Genomic DNA, 16,921 nt, shown 5'->3' with positions numbered 1-16,921 from the left:
TTTTGTTTTGTTTTTGTGAGACAGAATCTCACTCCTTCACCCAGACTGGAGTGCAGCAGTGCAATCTTGGCTCATTGCAACCTCTGCCTCCCGAGTTCCAGCCATTCTCCTGTCTCAGCCTCCCAAGTAGCTGGGACTACAGGCGGGTGCCACCACGCCCGGCTAATCTTTGTATTTTTAGTAGAGACAGGGTATCTCCATGTTGACCAGGCGGGTCTCAAACCTAATATTTAAATCTTCAAAGCAGAAAAATCATGAAGGAAGACAAAAGCCCAGTAAGGGAAAAAAAGGATAAAACTGACAATAAAAACATGAAAAATGTCTGCATACTAAGAAAAAAAATTACAGGCGGTTCTCCTGTCCAGCCCACCACCCCTGGACTGTCCCTGCATATAAGTTCCCCCTAGCAAAACCCTATGTGTCATCTGCTGTCTCCAGGTCCCTTCAGCCTCTTGAACCTGGTGCCATCCTAGTGAATAGGGGTCCAGCACAACAATTGGTGAGCCAGTCAAGAGGCTGTGGAGAAAATCCCATCAGTCTAAGACAACGGGATCTGGGAAGGGGAAATCTGAAGGGAAAATCTCACTATTAACAACAACAGGCCTGGTGTGGTGGCTCCCAGCACTTTGGGAGGCCGAGGTGGGTGGATCACCTGAGGTTAGGAGTTCAAGACTAGTCTGGCCAACATGGCGAAACTCTGTCTCTACTAAAAATATAAAAATTAGCTGGGCATGGTGGCGTATATCTGTAATCCCAGCTACTCGGGAGGCTGAGGCAGCAGAATCCTTTGAACCTGGGAGGCGCAGTTGCAGTGAGCTGAGATCGCGCCACTGCACTTTAGCCTGTGTGACAGAGTGAGATCCTATCTCAAAATAAATAAATAAATAAATAACAAAATGAAAAATATATTCTCTAATTTCTGCCAACACTTGACTTTTATTTTTTGTGTTTGTTTGATCCATTTAGAATTTATTGTGATATGAGGATGGGATCCACATTTATTATGTGTTCAAATAGATGGATAATGGCTCAACTATCTTTATTGAATAGGCCATTCTTTGTCATATCTTAAATTTTAAATTCTCTTTTACACAAGGGTCCATTTTTTGACACCTTAGTATATGTCATTGGTATCTGTCTCTCTTTTTTTTTTTTTTTTTTTTTTTTTTTGAGACGGAGTCTCACTCTGTCTTCCAGGCTGGAGTGCAGTGGCGCGATGTCGGCTCACTGCAACCTCCTCCTTCTGGGTTCAAGCATCAAGCAATTCTCTGCCTCAGCCTCCCAAGTAGCTGGGATTATAGATGCCTACCACCACACCCAGCTAATTTTTGTATTTTTAGTAGAGACGGGGTTTCACCATCTTGGCCAGGCTGGTCTCGAACTCCCGACCTTGTGGTCCATCTGCCTTGGCCTCCGAAAGTGCTGGGATTACAGGCGTGAGCCACTGTGCCCGGCCTCTTTCTCTTTTGTTGCACCAGAACTTTATTATAGCTTTATAGTATGTTTTGATACCTTGGTGGACAAATCTTCCCTTAGTTTCTTTATTTTTCAAAAAATTTTTTGGCTGTTTTCAGACATTTCATTTCCAGACAAATTTTAGAATCAATTCGTTAAGTTACCATAAAAATCCTATTATATTTTAATCAAGATTTTCTTGACTTTGTAGGTTAATTAGGGAAATTTGTGGGTTAATTTTAGAAAGATCACTCTGGTTATAGTTTGAAGAACGAGTTGGAGGGAGGTAAGACAGAAGACAGGGATATCATTGAGTCTGGCATAGTTTGTCTTTAAAGGACCCAGATAGTAAGTATTTTCAGCTTTGCAGACTGAATGGTCTCTCTCATCACTATTCTGTCATTACAGCTCAAAAATAGGTATAGCCCATCTGTAAATAAATGAGTATAGCTGTGTTCTAATAAGATTTGTTAAGAAAAACAGTGATGAGCCAAATTGGACTTGCAGGCTGTAGTTTTCCAACCCGATTTAGGCTCTTGCTGTAATTCAGGTGAGAGATGATACTAGCACAAAATTGGGAAGTGGCAGCAGAAAAAAATGATGAATTCAAGAACAGTTTAGGAAGTGGCATTGAAACAATTTGATTAATGGGACCAGCAGAGTGAGAGAGGAGAAGGGGTCAAGGATAACGCTTAGGTTTCTGGTTTGGACACTAGATAGCTGATGGGTCATGAGACAGTGGAAGAGCAGAGTAGGGTTGGGATGTGGGTGAGGATAACATGTTTGATCTTGGCCTTTTAAATTTAAGAAGACTGTGGGGTATCAAAAAGAGGATACTCGGTAGGCAGTTGAACATAGGTGCCTGGTACTCAAAAGGAGAGTTCTAGACTGGAGCTTTTTGGTTTAGAAGTCACCAGCTACTGATGGTAATGAAAGCTATGGGCATGGATGAGATTGTGCAGAGAGAGCAGGGAGAGTGAGCAAAGAAGTGACTAAACTCAACTTCCTGAGGAACCAATCTCATTTAAGAAATACACTTAGGAGGATAATTCCTCATAGGAGTCTGAAGAGAAGGGGCCAGAGAGTAGGGAAGAAAAGTGAGAGTGTTATCAAGAAAAGCCAAGAGAGGATTGAGGGATGAGGGAGGGTTTCAAGGGGTCAGATGCTGCTGGGAAGTCAGGTAAGATCAGAACAGAGAAGGATCCATTGGGTTTAACATGAAGAGTTTGTCGATGACCTTAACGAGAAGATTCATAGAGTGGTCAGGACAGAAGTGATTGGAGTGGGTTGAATAGTCAATGGAAGGTGTGCAGGTAGAGCCAGGGAGTGTAGAAAACTTTTATGTTGTCCGGGCGTGGTGGCTCACACCTGTAATCACAGCACTTTTTGAGGCCGAGGTAGGAGGATCACTTGAGGCCAGGAGTTCGAGCCCAGCCTAGACAACATAGACCCCATCTCTACTAAAAAAGTAAAATTAAAAAGGCCGGGTTCAGTGGCTCGCACCTGTAATCCCAGCACTTTGGGAGGCCGAGGGAGTGGATCATGAGGTCAGGAGTTCAAGACCAGCCTGGCCAACATGGTGAAACCCTGTCTCTACTAATACAAAAATAAGCCGGATGTGGTGGCACATGCCTGTAATCCCAGCTACCCAGGAGGGTGAGGCAGGAGAATCGCTTGAACCTGGGAGGCGGAGGTTGCAGTGAGCCGAGATCACGCTACTGCACTCCAGCCTGGGCAACACAGTGAGACTCTGTCTCAAAAAAAAAAAAAAGTAAAATTAAAAAAAATAATAACTTTTATATGTGTGAAGAGCAGCAGAGATGGGGTGGTGGTTAAATGGAAGTGTGGGGTCTATAGGAAGCTCTTTTAAAAATAGAAGAATCTAGGCCAGGCTCATATCTGTAATCCCAGGACTATGGGAGGCCAGGGTGGGTGGGCAACTCACTTGACCAGGAATTTGAAACCAGCCTTGACAACATGGCAAAACCCCATCTCTGCAAAAAATACGAAAGTCAGGCAGCTGGGCATGGTGGCTCACGCCTGTAATCCCAGCGCTTTGGGAGGCCGAGGTGGGTGGATCATGAGGTCAGGAGTTCGAGACCAGCCTGGCCAACATAGTGAACCCCATCTCTACTAAAAATACCAAAATTAGCCAGGCATGGTGGCACATCCCTGTAGTCCCAGCTACTCGGGAGGCTGAGGCAGAAGACTCGCTTGAACCTGGGAGGCAGAGGTTGCAGTGAGCCAAGATTGTGCCACTGCACTCCAGCCTGGGCAACAGAGTGAGACTCTGTCTCAAAAAAAAAAAAAAAAAAATTAGCCTAGCATGGTGGCTCACACCTGTAATCTCAGCACTTTGGGAGGCCGAGGTGGGCGGATCATGAGGTCAGGAGATGGTGACCATCCTGGCTAACACAATGAAACCCCGCTTCTACTAAGAATAAAAAAAATTAGCCGGGCGTGGTGGCGGGCGCCTGTAGTCCCAGCTACTCGGGAGGCTGAGGCAGGAGAATGGTGTGAACCCGGGAGGTGGAGCCTGCAGTGAGCCACGATCTCACCACTGCACTCCAGCCTGGGCGAGAGAGCGAGACTCCGTCTCAAAAAAGAAAAAAAAAAAAAATTAAGCATGGTGGTGTGCGCCTGTAGTCCCAGCTACTTAGGAGGCCGAGGTGGGAGGATTGCTTGAACCCGGGAGCACCACTGCACTCTAGCCTGCGTGACAGAGTGAAACCCTGTCTCAAACAACAAACAGACCAATAGAAGAGTCTTGAGATGTGTAAACACTGATGGGAAAGGGAAGAAAGAGAAAGAGGCTGAAGTAATAGAAGTAAATAGATATGAAAGACCTTTGTGACCTCTCAAGTACTGTGCAAAATTAGTAATTTATTCTTCCTTCAGAGTCAAGAGGCTCTTTGGCCCAATGTTATGCGAGTAGAGGGCACTTAGGAGTAGTTGGGGTGTTGAATATTCAGAAGAGCAGAGAGGATTTGAGAGCAGCTGCAGGGTCAGGCGGGGCTAGCCACAAGTATGGTGGCCACACAGAGGGTCTCCTGCCCTGGGGGCCTGTGGTGGTTCAGAGCTTCTACTGCGATAGAATGATTAAGACTGGAATAGGCCAGATTCTGCTGTGTAAAACAGTTCGTCATGTAGAAAGCATTTTTGGGTCTCTGAAGTAGCCGTGCTTTATTGATACAGTTGGCAGAAATCTACTGAACAGAATTCAGAATTTGAAGACCATAAATTCATTTTGACGAATGGCATCCCTCGGAACATGCATAATTGGGGGTTTCTCTCCTGGCATTTGAGGGTCAGTGTTTAGTGGGGACATCTAGCTCCCCCTGCAGGTTGGTATCCAGCAAGGTTCAGTTCTTTGCCAAGCACTTGCTATGGGGACATCAGTTATAAATAAACAAAACACTCGCCAGAACGTTATGGTCATCCTGCCCAGGCAGGCTCCCAGCTTTCTGATGGATATCAGACACTAGCTCTGGCCTCACAGTATGGTGGTTCTGAACACTGATGGTATTTAAGCCCTCTGTGTTTTGCTCCTGTTCACCCAGGAGTACTAGTGAAAGATGGCTGAACAGAGCAGTGTATTTTGGTGAGAGGGAAATTGCACATGGACGGAAAGTTTGCCATACCCAGGTGATTGAGCAGATGGCTTTCTTCCTCTCCTTTTTTTTTTTTTTTTTTTTTTGAGATGGAGTCTCGCTCTCTCGTCAGGCTGGAGTGCAGTGGTGCGATCTTGGCTCTCTGCAACTGCTGCCTCCTGGGTTCAAGCGATTCTCCTGCCTCAGCCTCCTGAGTAGCTGGGATTACAGGCATGCGCCACCACACCCGGCTAGTTTTTGTATTTTTAGTAGAGACGGGGTTTCACCATGTTGGCCAGGATGGTCTTGATCTCTTGACCTTGTGATCCACCCGCCTTGGCCTCCCAAAGTGCTGGGATTACAGGCGTGAGCCACTGCACCCGGCCGACAGCTTTCTTTTTTTTTTTTTTTTTTTTTTTTTGAGACGGAGTCTCGCCTGTCGCCCAGGCTGGAGTGCAGTGGCGCGATCTCGGCTCACTGCAAGCTCTGCCTCCCGGGTTCCCGCCGTTCTCCTGCCTCAGCCTCTCCGAGTAGCTGGAGCTACAGGCGCCCGCCACCACGCCCGGCTAATTTTGTTGTATTTTTTTTTAGTAGAGACGGGGTTTCACTGTGGTCTCGATCTCCTGACCTCGTGATCCGCCCGCCTCGGCCTCCCAAAGTGCTGGGATTACAAGCGTGAGCCACCGCGCCCGGCCTCAGCTTTCTTCTTAAATCTTTGGAGGCTTCCACTCCTTTAGCAGAGACAGCCTAGGAGGTGATTGTCCTGATAGTTTCTATCATTGTATCCTGCTTTTGTATTTTGGTATACTTTGCCACTGATTTTGAGTATACCACTGTAACTGTTTTTTATGGTATTATTTATATTTTATCAGCATGCTGTAATTATTTTTTTAATATGACAATATTTTTTTATGTAGGATTTAATTTCAGTTAGGAGAAATTATTTCTTTTGAACTAGATCTCCAGTCTTATGGTGGTGATGAATAAGTTTTACTAACAGAAATTTATTTAAAGGTAAGATTTTTCCAGAAGGCAACTAGTTAGTAGAATTCATCTATTCAAAGCAATAAAAACTTCCTGAGGACCTGTTGTATACCAGTTCTTGGGCTACATGCTAGAGAAACAGATATAAATTCAATACCATCTCTGTCATCTGGGAACTTACTGTTCAGGTAGAATTTCCCAAAATGTATTTTGCAAATACTAGGTACATGAGATTCCTTGGTCAAGTAAGTTTAAAGGATATTGCTTTATCATCAGTCTTCTTAGAGATTCTCATTGTATACGAGTATATCATGGTTCTGAGAAGTTCTGTGGCAATGTTCTCGTTATATGTTTAATCCAGTGTTTCTCAAATTTACGTCACACACAAGCTCAGGGTGTGTGTGTGACATTTCTTTTTTTTTTTTTTTTGAGACAGAGTCTAGCTCTGTCACCCAGGCTGGAGTGCAATGGTGTGATCTCAGCTCACTGCAAGCTCTGCCTCCTGGGTTCACGCCATTCTCCTGCCTCAGCCTCCCTAGTAGCTGGGACTACAGGCGCCCGCCACCACGCCCGGCTAATTTTTTGTATTCTTAGTAGAGACGGGGTTTCACCGTGTTAGCCAGGATGGACTCTATCTCCTGACCTCATGATCCTCCCGCCTTGGCCTCCCAAAGTGCTGGGATTACAGGCGTGAGCCACCACGCCCAGCCAAATTTTATTTAACTTTAATTAATTTAAATAGCCACATGGGGCTAGTGACTTCTGTATTGGATAGGGCAGCTTTGGAAGCTACTTTGAGACACGCTGAGCTAAAGGTGTGTTTTTATTTATTCATTCTACAAACATCAAGTTTGTGGTGGTCACTGAGTAAAAGCATCCTTGTCCTCAAGGAGCTTCCAATTTAGTGGGGACTGCAGGCACCCGCCGTGTAATGATGAGCCTTAGGTGATTACTTGGAGCACAGAGGAAGGGTTTCAGCTTTGTAGGGGAGGTTGGGGTTGATCAGGGAAGGTGTCCTGGATGGGTCCTAGGGAGTAAGTTCTGGAGAACAAATAAGAGTTTGTACAGTAAAACTTACTCTTTCCTTCTTTCCTTTTCTTTCTTTCTTTCCTTCCTTCCTTCCTTCCTTCCTTCCTTCCTTCCTTCCCTCTCTCTCTCTCTCCCTCTCTTTCTTTTCTTTTGACAGAGTCTCATTCTGTCACCCAGGTTAGGGCGCAGTGGCACGATTTCGGCTCACTGCAACCTCCATCTCCCAGGTTCAAGCAACTCTCCTGCCTCAGCCTCCCAAGTAGCTGAGATTACAGGCGTAGGCCACCACGCCCAGCTAATTTTTGTATTTTTAGTAGAGACAGGGTTTCACCATGTTGGCCAGGCTGGTCTTGAACTCCTGACCTCAGGTAATCCTGCCTCAGCCTCCCAAAGTGCTGGGATTACAGACGTGAGCCACCACGCCCAGTCACTTCCTGTTTCAAGGTGCAGGTACTACCTGCTCAGTGCAGCAAATGTTTGTCTCTAGTTCTTACCCATTAAAGCCCCTGTTCTTGCTGGAAGCTGTAGGAATACAGTGACATGGCTTCACTCTTGCCCATGCTTCTGCCCACTAGCCGTCAGTTAACCCATGCTTATTGAGGACAGTGAGTAGCAGGTGCTTTTTTTTTTTTTGAGACAGTCTCGCTCCGCTCCCAGTCTGGAGTGCAGTGGCACGATCTCGGATCACTGCAACCTCCAACTCCCTGATTCAAGCGATTCTCCTGCCTCAGCCTCCTGAGTAGCTGGGATTACAGGCACGCACCACCACACCCAGCTAATTTTTACATTTTTAGTAGAGACGGGGTTTCACCATGTTGGGCGGGATGGTCTCAAACTCCTGACCTCGTGATCCGCCCGCCTCAGCCTCCCAAAGTTTTGGAATTACAGGCGTGAGCCACCGCACCCGGCCTGAAACATGGAGCCTTTGAGTATCCCCCAAATCATCTTCTTGATGGGCTTATGCTGATACCATTTGTAGTGAGTCTGACAGAGGCAGGAATAGGGCAGTGCACAGTGACACTGCCTCTCCTTCCTTGGGTTGAAGAGGGCCTCTGGAAGGGGTTGAGGTTCAGGAGAGCTGCAGCAACTTGAAGCATCAGTGTTTGTTCCTCTCAACTGTGGGAGACTAGTTGTCTAAAGATTATCTTTCTTCCTTCTCTCCAGATGGTGTCCTACTCTTCTGTCCTCACAGCCATCAGTAAGGTATGACCGTAGACACTCAGGAGCTAGGTTGGGGATGACAGACAAGGCCCCACCTCCTTGACGGCCCTAATGCTGTGACCTGTGAGGCTGGATAGGCAGCACATGATGCCTCTGGCTGGCATTGCTGGCCTTCCATTGGAGGGGGGATCCTGGCAAGTAGGGGCTGGTGCTTGGGAGCCAATGTCCACTGTTGAGGATACTGAGTCTGGAACCCAAGGTTGGAGGAGAGAGGAGCAGGGGTCCTGAACGCACCGTCTGCCTCGTGTGAGACCTGGGGGTGGACGGGGGCATTCCGTAGCATCTCCACTGTCCTTTCCACAGTTTGATGACTTTTCTCGGGACTTGTGTGTCCAGGCGTTGCTGGACATCATGGACATGTTTTGTGACCGTCTCAGGTAAGGGCAGGGGTAAGGGGGCTCAGAGTACAATGTTCCAGCCTTGTCTTAGTGCAGAGGTGCAGCTCCTAGCACACAGACCGAGACCAACTCCGGGTTCTCACATTTTTTCTTCCCACCTGCCCATCTACACTCACCTGTCCCCTCCTTTTCTTACTGTCTTGGGACAGAGTGCCTCCTCTCTGTCTGGAGTAGCTCATTTGAAATCTTGTCCAGTAGAAGCCAAAGGGGCTAAGCATCTTACCCAGGACTTTGCTAGCTTCTCAGCCCTAGTCCCTAGTAGGGGAGTGGCAAGGACTCTGGGGAACATTGATGTGGGTCGGATTTCAGCCATTGGAAGAACAGAGGCTGATTTTGCATCCTTGCCTGTAGCTGTCACGGGAAAGCAGAGGAGTGCATCGGACTGTGCCGAGCCCTTCTTAGCGCCATCCACTGGCTGCTGCGCTGCACGGCAGCCTCTGCAGAGCGGCTCCGGGAGGGGCTGGAGGCCGGCACTCCAGCCGCTGGGGAGAAGCAGCTTGCCATGTGCCTTCAGCGCCTGGAGAAAACCCTCAGCAGCACCAAGAACCGGGCCCTGCTGCACATCGCCAAACTAGAGGAGGCCTGTATGTCCCTTGATTCCCCTGAGCCCCACCTGCCGCTGCTCCCATAGCCGGTCCTTTAATTGAGAAGGGAGAGGCAGGATGCCATCCCACCTCTTTCCAGGAGGATCTGAAACCATCCCACTTCCTTTTTTTTCTCCCCATAAGCATTGCACACATCCCAGGGACTTGGGCAGGGTGGCACCCGAGCCAATCAACCAACAGGTATTTACTGAGCATTGTCGTACGCCCAGCACTGTGCTAGGTGCTGGGGGCGGGGGGTGGGGGGCTACCAAAGGAGCATGTGGCAGGGTCCCTGCCCTCATCAAGCATAGCTGCTAGTGGGGAGCAAGACTAGTGCGTCACAGACGAGGAAAAAACTAGAGGACAAGACAAGCACAGTGTCCATTATTGTGTTTGTCTCCATGTTACTCATCGCCTGGAAGCAAATGACTCTTGTATTTGAATGTTACCTAAAATGCCCCTTTTAACACAGTGCCTGTCTGCTGTTGGGCCTGTTGTACCATATGCCTCTTGACTCAAGTTCAGATGTTAAGTTTTGGTACTTTCCAGAGCCTGAGAACAGACAGATCACCTGGCGGGAGGGAAGATGCCGGTATTTCCAGCAACAGGGTCCTAAGGCCATAGTCTTGCTCCTTGAAGCCCAAGTGGCTTGGGACCACCTACAGATCTCTTATTCTCCAGGAACAAGAATGCTAGAATGGGCTACTCCCGAGGCTTCAGGACCTGGTTGGAGAGCTTGTTTTAGGACTAGTATATTTATTTCTTCCCTAAGTATGTTTTACCACCTGTGAAAAGTCCAAAAAGACAATCTTTGTATAAAAATGGACTGTGTTGACGCCTCTTCCCTACCTTGGGCCCTTGATAAATGTTTATTGGCTGAAAATCGGATGAATACTGAATTTTAATGGATCTCAGGTCTTGTCTTTTTTTTCCCCTTTTATGCTCCATGGAGGTTAATGGGCTAGTTGGTGCCATTATTCATCATTTGACCCTCTGGAGTTGTAACTAGGATAAGTAACTTATAATTCAGTGCTAACCGATATGGCTTAGACCATGAGTGTGGGCATTAAGGAAGGAAGTGAGTTAGACCAGTTGGGTGAGTTGCTAAAGGAACTGGGGCTTGAACAGAAGCTTAGAGTGTGGTGGGAGTTTGAGAGAGAGTGAGAGGCCTTCAGCAGGGGAGGGCAGCAAAGGCAATGCCTAGATGAGGGAGTGGTTGAGAATGAGAAGGCCATTTAGGGACCCAGCTCCCCCAGAGGAGAGTGACAGCCTCTGCAAGACTGGACTTTGGGATCCGCCCACTCCTCGAGTGATTTGTGACTGCCCTCCCTGTTCCAGCCACTGGATTCTGGCCTCCCTCTGCCTCTCTCTCCTGAGCTTGTGTGATGCCATGCCTTCTGAAGTCAGCTGGCTGTGTCCCCTGGAAGTCAGGCCTCTGGGAATGGTCTCTGGGGTTTCCAGCTCTAGGTGCCCACCCCGCTTCTGGAAACAGTGCATGCTGCCCTCAGGCCCCACCCTCCCTGTCATCCTCAGGGGAAGCCTTCCTGTGTGGTTTCATGTGCCGGAGGGGGTGCCAAAATCGAGGAGTTCAGGGCCAGGCGCTCCTTCTCCCCTGTTTCCCATCACGTTTCTGTACTTCCTTCCCTCTGCCAGCTTCTTGGACTGCCATCGAGCATTCTCTCTTGAAACTTGGAGAGATCCTGGCCAATCTCAGCAACCCGCAGCTCCGGAGCCAGGCCGAGCAGTGCGGCACCCTCATTAGGAGGTGCTGGCTCCCTGGGGGATGGTGGTGGAGGGTGGTGGAGGGAGAGGGAGGACACGCCCTGGGGTGGGAAGATGTAGCCCCTGGTGCCATCCTCTCTGCCTTCACCTTTGGCCCCTCAAACACTGTCCCCTGTGTTTGTGACCCCTCAGCATCCCCACGATGCTGTCTGTGCATGCGGAGCAGATGCACAAGACCGGCTTCCCCACTGTCCATGCCGTGATCCTGCTCGAGGGCACCATGAACCTGACAGGCGAGACGCAGTCCCTGGTGGAGCAGCTGACGATGGTGAAGCGCATGCAGGTGGGAGGGGCCGAGTGGCTCTCCCTTCTCCAAGGCGGGCCAGCCTGTTGAGGGCAGGAGGGAGGATTCTTCTGGTCCTCCCTGGGAGAAATGGGGTTTCTCCTGCTCCATGACGGAAAGTGGGTGCCAGTCGTGCACACTTCTGTCATTGGACCTTACGCCCCTGGTTCTCAGCACACAGCTGGGCAGTGACTCTGCCATGCAGTCCCTGACCCAGCCAAATCCTCGGAGTCCGCAGAAGGGTGACGGGGTACGGGCACCCTCTTAGGCCTTGTCCTTGGCTCTTCCCACAGCATATCCCCACCCCACTTTTTGTCCTGGAGATCTGGAAAGCTTGCTTCGTGGGGCTCATTGAGTCTCCCGAGGGTACGGAGGAGCTCAAGTGGACAGCTTTCACTTTCCTCAAGGTACTGGGGATGTGGGAGGTGCAGAGCCAGTCTAGGAATGGTTCTTAGCAAGAGCAGTGGCACCCTGGACCTTTGCCCTGTGTTCCTCCCTGTGGGCACTGGGCCCAGCCTGCCAGGTATCCCAGCGCAAGTTCCCATTGATCATTTTCTCTGAAAGTGCCAGGGCTATATTTAGCCCATTTGGCAGACTCTGTTGTTTCTTACCACAGAGGTGCAGTTTAGCTTGGTCATCAGACAGATTGGTGCAGGACAGTGAAGAGAGCCAGGGAAAGGGGCCCCAGTCCTCCTTGAAGCTGGGAATCCACTTTTGCTTATGGCATTTTTTTCTGTTGAGCTAGCAGAGGTGCAGGATGCTTGTGTCCTGTGGCTAGGCCTGGGGGCATCAGGGGCCTGGGCACCTATTGGCTTTCTCATTTAGCACTAAATGTGCTCTCACTCCCAGGGTAGGACTGTTCTGTCTCTCTTCCTGGAGCAGGGGGTCGGGGGGGATGCCTTCAGGGGTAGATGAAAGAGAAAAGAAATGGATCTTCCTGTTTTTCCCCCTGCCTAACCCCCTAGATTCCACAGGTTTTGGTGAAGTTGAAGAAGTACTCTCATGGAGACAAGGTGAGTTGGGGATTGAGATGGAGGCATGGGAGCAGAAACAAGGGCAAAGGGGAGGGTCCTTCAGGCCCCAGCTGGGCAGTGTTCTCATGCCTGGAAGAGAGCCGGATGCGAGTGTACACCTCAGTGTGCACATGCTTCACAATGTGCATGCTTCAGCATGTGCATGTGCTTCAGTGCGTGCGTGCTTCAGTGTGTGTGTGTGCTTCAGTGTGTGTGTTTCAGCCTGTGTGCTTCAGTGTGTGTGTGCTTCAGCGTGTGCGTGTGCTTCAGCCAGTGTGTGTGCTTCATCATCTGCCTGCACCCACAACATACACCCAGGCTCCAGGCAGAAAGCAGCCAGGCAGCTCAGGCCGATGCCTCCAGCAGACAAGGTTGCCTGAGATGATCAGGGCCTGGTGGCCCTGGAAACCAGATGGACACTTCTGCCTCTTTCTAGGACTTCACTGAGGATGTGAACTGTGCTTTTGAGTTCCTGCTGAAGCTCACACCCTTGCTGGACAAAGCTGACCAGCGCTGCAAGTATGAGCTCCCCTGGTCACCCCCGCCCTACTGGAAGGCGTTCGGGGCTCTTCCCCTGATCGCTGTGCCAGAGAAGCCTCAGGGGACTCTGTCTCCTTGTTCACTCCCCTTGGCAGGGGCAGGAAGCAGCAGCCCATAGTTGCCAAGTCCCCAGAGCCCCTCTACCGTCCCTCAGGCACTCCAGATTGTCCTCATCCTGAAAGAGGGAGGATGCTGCTCAGGGACCTGCCACTCCCACCCCTCACCATCCTAGCCAGGTGCCCAGTTCCCTCAGCATCTTTTTCCCTCACAGTTGTGACTGTACAAACTTCCTGCTCCAAGAATGTGGCAAGCAGGGGCTTCTGTCTGAGGCCAGCGTCAACAACCTTATGGCTAAGCGGTAAGTGGGAGCGCACCTGTGCTACCCCAAGAGCCCCCTTGACTTCTCTCTTGTTATGGCGGGGCTGCTGAGTGCCTTTCAACCTCCTGTCGAAAGTCTGGGCTGCAAGTGACTGGGACCGTGCCTGGGGGTACAGGGAACAGGAAGGAAAAGAAAGCACGGGTGTCTTCAGACCAGAGTTTTACACTCTTAGTCACTGCTCTTTAACTCATACCCATCTTTGTGATAAAAGTAAAAATCCTAGGCTGGAGGCGGGTGGATTACTTGGAGGCCAGGAGTTCAAGACCAGCCTGCCCAACATGGCAAAACCCCATGTCTACTAAAAATACAAAAATCAGCCGGGCGTGGTGGTGTGTGCCTGTAATCTCAGCTACTCTGGAGGCTGAGGCACAAGAATTGCTTGAATCCGGGAGGTGGAGATTGTGGTGAGGCGAAATCATGCCACTGCACCCCAGCCTGGGCAATAGAGTGAGACCTTGTCTCAAAAAAAAAAAAATAAATAAAAATCCTGAATCTTCCTTTAATCTTAAATGTGCTTTCAGAGCATTTTTTTTTTTTTTTTTTTTTGAGAAGGAGTCTCGCTCTTTCACCCAGGCTGGAGTGCAGTGGCGCAATCTCGGCTCACTGCAAGCTCTACCTCCCGGGGTTCACGCCATTCTCCTGCCTCAGCCTCCCGGGTAGCTGGGACTACGGGCGCCTGCCACCTCACCCGGCTAATTTTTTGTATTTTTAGTAGAGATGGGGTTTCACTGTGTTAGCCAGGATGGTCTCGATCTCTTGACCTCGTGATCCGCCTACCTCGGCCTCCGAAAGTGCTGGGATTACAGGCATGAGCCACTGCGCCCGGCCCCACTTTCAGAGCATTTAAGACTAATGATAGGCCAGGTGCGGTGGCTCACACCTGTAATCCCAGCATTTGGGAGGCCAAGGCGGGCGGATCATGAGGTCAGGAGTTCAAGACCAGCCTGGCCAACGTGGTGAAACCCCATCTCTACTAAAAATACAAAAATTAGCCGGGCACGATGGTATACACTTGTAATTCCAGCTACTCAGGAGGCTGAGGCAGGAGAATCGCTTGAACCCGGAAGGCAGAGGTTGTACTGAGCTGAGATCGCGCCACTGCATTCCAGCATGGGTGACAGAGCGAGACTCTGTCTCAAAAAAAAAAAAAAAAAAAGACTAATGATAAATTGCCAGGCACGCTGGCTTACCTGTAATCCCAGGACTTTGGGAGGCCAAGGTGGGTGGATCACCTGAGGTCAGGAGTTTGAGACCAGTAGAACATGGTGAAACCCCGTCTCTACTAAAAATACAAAAAAGTAGCCAGGCGTGGTGGTGAGTGCCCAGCTACTCTGGAGGCAGAGGCTGCAGTGAGCACCACTGTACTCCAGCCCGGGCAACAGAGTGAGATCTGTCTCAAAAAAAAAAAAGGGGAAAAAGACTAATGATAAATCAGTGATTGCAACATTGACTATGCTTCCATAAACTTCACCCCAACCTCGGAGGTTCTTACATGCTTCCCACCTCCTCTGCACATTTCCTTCCGGGCTTGAACGAGGGAACGTGTCAAGAATTTCTCTTCATTCCTCTTCCCTTCCTTGGCCAACTGGTGATGTCCACAGCAAAGCGGACCGAGAGCACGCACCCCAGCAGAAATCGGGAGAGAATGCCAACATCCAGCCCAACATTCAGCTGATCCTCCGGGCGGAGCCCACTGTCACAAACATCCTCAAGGTGAGTGTGCCCTTCCCTGGCCACCACAGTCTTCTCTTTCTTCTTCCCAGTGCTCCATCTGCTTGCAGATAAATAAACAGAGGCCACAGACTTCTGTCTCCTTTAGCTTTTTTTTTTTTTTTTGAGATGGAGTCTCGCTCTGTCACCCAGGCTGGAGTGCAGTGGCGCAATCTCGGCTCACTGCAAGCTCCGCCTCCCGGGTTCACGCCATTCTCCTGCCTCAGCCTGTCCACGTAGCTGGGACTACAGGCGCCCGCCACCATGCCCGGCTAATTTTTTGTATTTTTTAGTAGAAACGGGGTTTCACTGTGTTAGCCAGGATGGCCTCGATCTCCTGACCTCGTGATCCGCCCGCCTCGGCCTCCCAAAATGCTGGGATTACAAGCGTGAGCCACCGGGCCCGGCCTCCTTTTTTTTTTTTTTTTTTTTTGAGACGGAGTTTCGCTGTGTCGCCCAGGCTGGAGTGCAGTGGCGCGATCTTGGCTTGCTGCAAGCTCCACCTCCCAGGTTCACGCCATTTTCCTGCCTCAGCCTGGCGAGTAGCTGGGACTACAGGTGCCCGCCACCAAGCCCAGCTAATTTTTTGTATTTTTAGTAGAGACGGTTTCACCGTGTTAGCCAGGATGGTCTCGATCTCCTGACCTCGTGATCTGCCTGCCTCGGCCTCCCAAAGTGCTGGGATTACAGGCGTGAGCCACTGCGCCTGGCCCCCTTTAGCTTTTATACATAGTCACTTTGGAGGTAGTGAAAGGGGAGGCAAGGGCAGCTACCACTGAATGCTAACCAGTGGGTGCATCATTTGTACACCAGGCACTGCAGTAGGCACTTTCACTTAGGCTGTCTCACGTGGAAACAACAGAGACGTGGGTGCGGTGGCTTACGCCTGTAATCCCAGCATTTTGGGAGGCTGAGGTGGGAAGATCACTTGAGGTCAGGAGTTTGAGACCAGCTTGGCCAACGTGGTGAAACCCAGTCTCTACTAAAAACACAAAATTCACTGGGTGTGATGGTGCATGCCTGTAATCCCAGTTACTTGGGAGGCTGAGGCAGGAGAATCGCTGAACCTGAGGGGGCAGAGGTTGCAGTGAGCCGAGATCGCGCCACTGCACTCCAGCCTGGGCGATAGAGCGAGACTCCGTCTAAAAAAGGAAAGGACAGAGAAGATCCTAGCCGTGACCTTGCCCACTCCAACCTCACCACCTGCATGCCAGTGTAGATGAGAGGGATGGATCGGAGAGCAAGGGTGGGTTTTAGGAATGATTTTCCAGATTGAAGTCAGAAAGATGTAGATTACATTCCAGGTTGTGAAAGAGAGAAAATGTGGCTAGGCTGTATCTTGGGTGGGGGGTCTTCAGTGTTCTTCAGGACTTGATTTCCTGTCCTGTCCCCAGACGATGGATGCAGACCACTCTAAGTCACCAGAGGGACTGCTAGGAGTCCTGGGCCACATGCTGTCCGGGAAGAGTCTGGACTTGCTGCTGGCTGCCGCCGCCGCCACTGGAAAGCTGAAATCCTTCGCCCGGAAATTCATCAAGTGAGGAAGGCCAAGCCCCCGACCCCAGGGCATGCGGGGAGGCTGCGTGTTGGGAGGAGGTAGCAGGGTAGGAGTCAGGTGCCTGGGTCTGGGTCTCATCCAGACACCCACGGGCCTAGGCAGAGCATCCTGGCTGGAGATCTTGGAGGAAGGGCCTGTTCTTGCGACCTAAGTGTTCCTTTCTCTTCAGCTGAGGATGGAGTGGACATGTTTGGTAAAGAGATGAGGGTAAGGGTTGAGGTGTTGAACATTGGGCACGGAGGAATTCCGAGTATGCCCAGTTATTAATAAGGGGCTCTCAAATTCTGTTGCCTTTTTTGGTTGCCCTGGAATTTGACATATATAGAATGGTTCCATTCAGTGAGCCATTCTCTAGGCCTTGGAAATCTAATAATAAAAATCCTTCTGGCTGGGTG

The 16,921-nt window shown here is 50.1% G+C and overlaps 1 protein-coding gene across 14 annotated transcripts in view; it reads left to right on the top strand.

Moving 5' to 3' along the window:
* Window positions 1-16,921, top strand: part of MED24 (mediator complex subunit 24) — a 32,005-nt gene that overhangs the window by 5,685 nt on the left and 9,399 nt on the right. For 5 of the 14 annotated variants that reach the window (XM_055258182.2, XM_063628291.1, XM_055258184.2 and 2 more), the window contains exons 4-15: window positions 8,223-8,261; window positions 8,583-8,656; window positions 9,029-9,261; window positions 9,406-9,462; window positions 10,915-11,026; window positions 11,176-11,326; window positions 11,620-11,733; window positions 12,292-12,339; window positions 12,776-12,858; window positions 13,151-13,237; window positions 14,860-14,971; window positions 16,363-16,505. In XM_055258182.2, coding sequence (XP_055114157.1) covers window positions 8,223-8,261; window positions 8,583-8,656; window positions 9,029-9,261; window positions 9,406-9,462; window positions 10,915-11,026; window positions 11,176-11,326; window positions 11,620-11,733; window positions 12,292-12,339; window positions 12,776-12,858; window positions 13,151-13,237; window positions 14,860-14,971; window positions 16,363-16,505 — 1,253 coding nt within the window. Of the gene's footprint in view, window positions 1-8,222; window positions 8,262-8,582; window positions 8,657-9,028; window positions 9,262-9,405; window positions 9,463-10,914; window positions 11,027-11,175; window positions 11,327-11,619; window positions 11,734-12,291; window positions 12,340-12,775; window positions 12,859-13,150; window positions 13,238-14,859; window positions 14,972-16,326; window positions 16,506-16,921 lie in introns of all 14 variants that reach the window. The other 9 variants (XM_063628285.1, XM_055258181.2, XM_055258180.2 and 6 more) reach the window with 4 other exon arrangements.

The sequence above is a fragment of the Symphalangus syndactylus genome, chromosome 20, assembly GCF_028878055.3.
Source record: "Symphalangus syndactylus isolate Jambi chromosome 20, NHGRI_mSymSyn1-v2.1_pri, whole genome shotgun sequence".
NCBI classification, from domain to species: Eukaryota; Metazoa; Chordata; class Mammalia; order Primates; family Hylobatidae; genus Symphalangus; species Symphalangus syndactylus.
The sequence above is the reverse complement of the archived record's forward strand: the minus strand, read 5'-3'. Positions and strand labels throughout refer to the sequence as shown.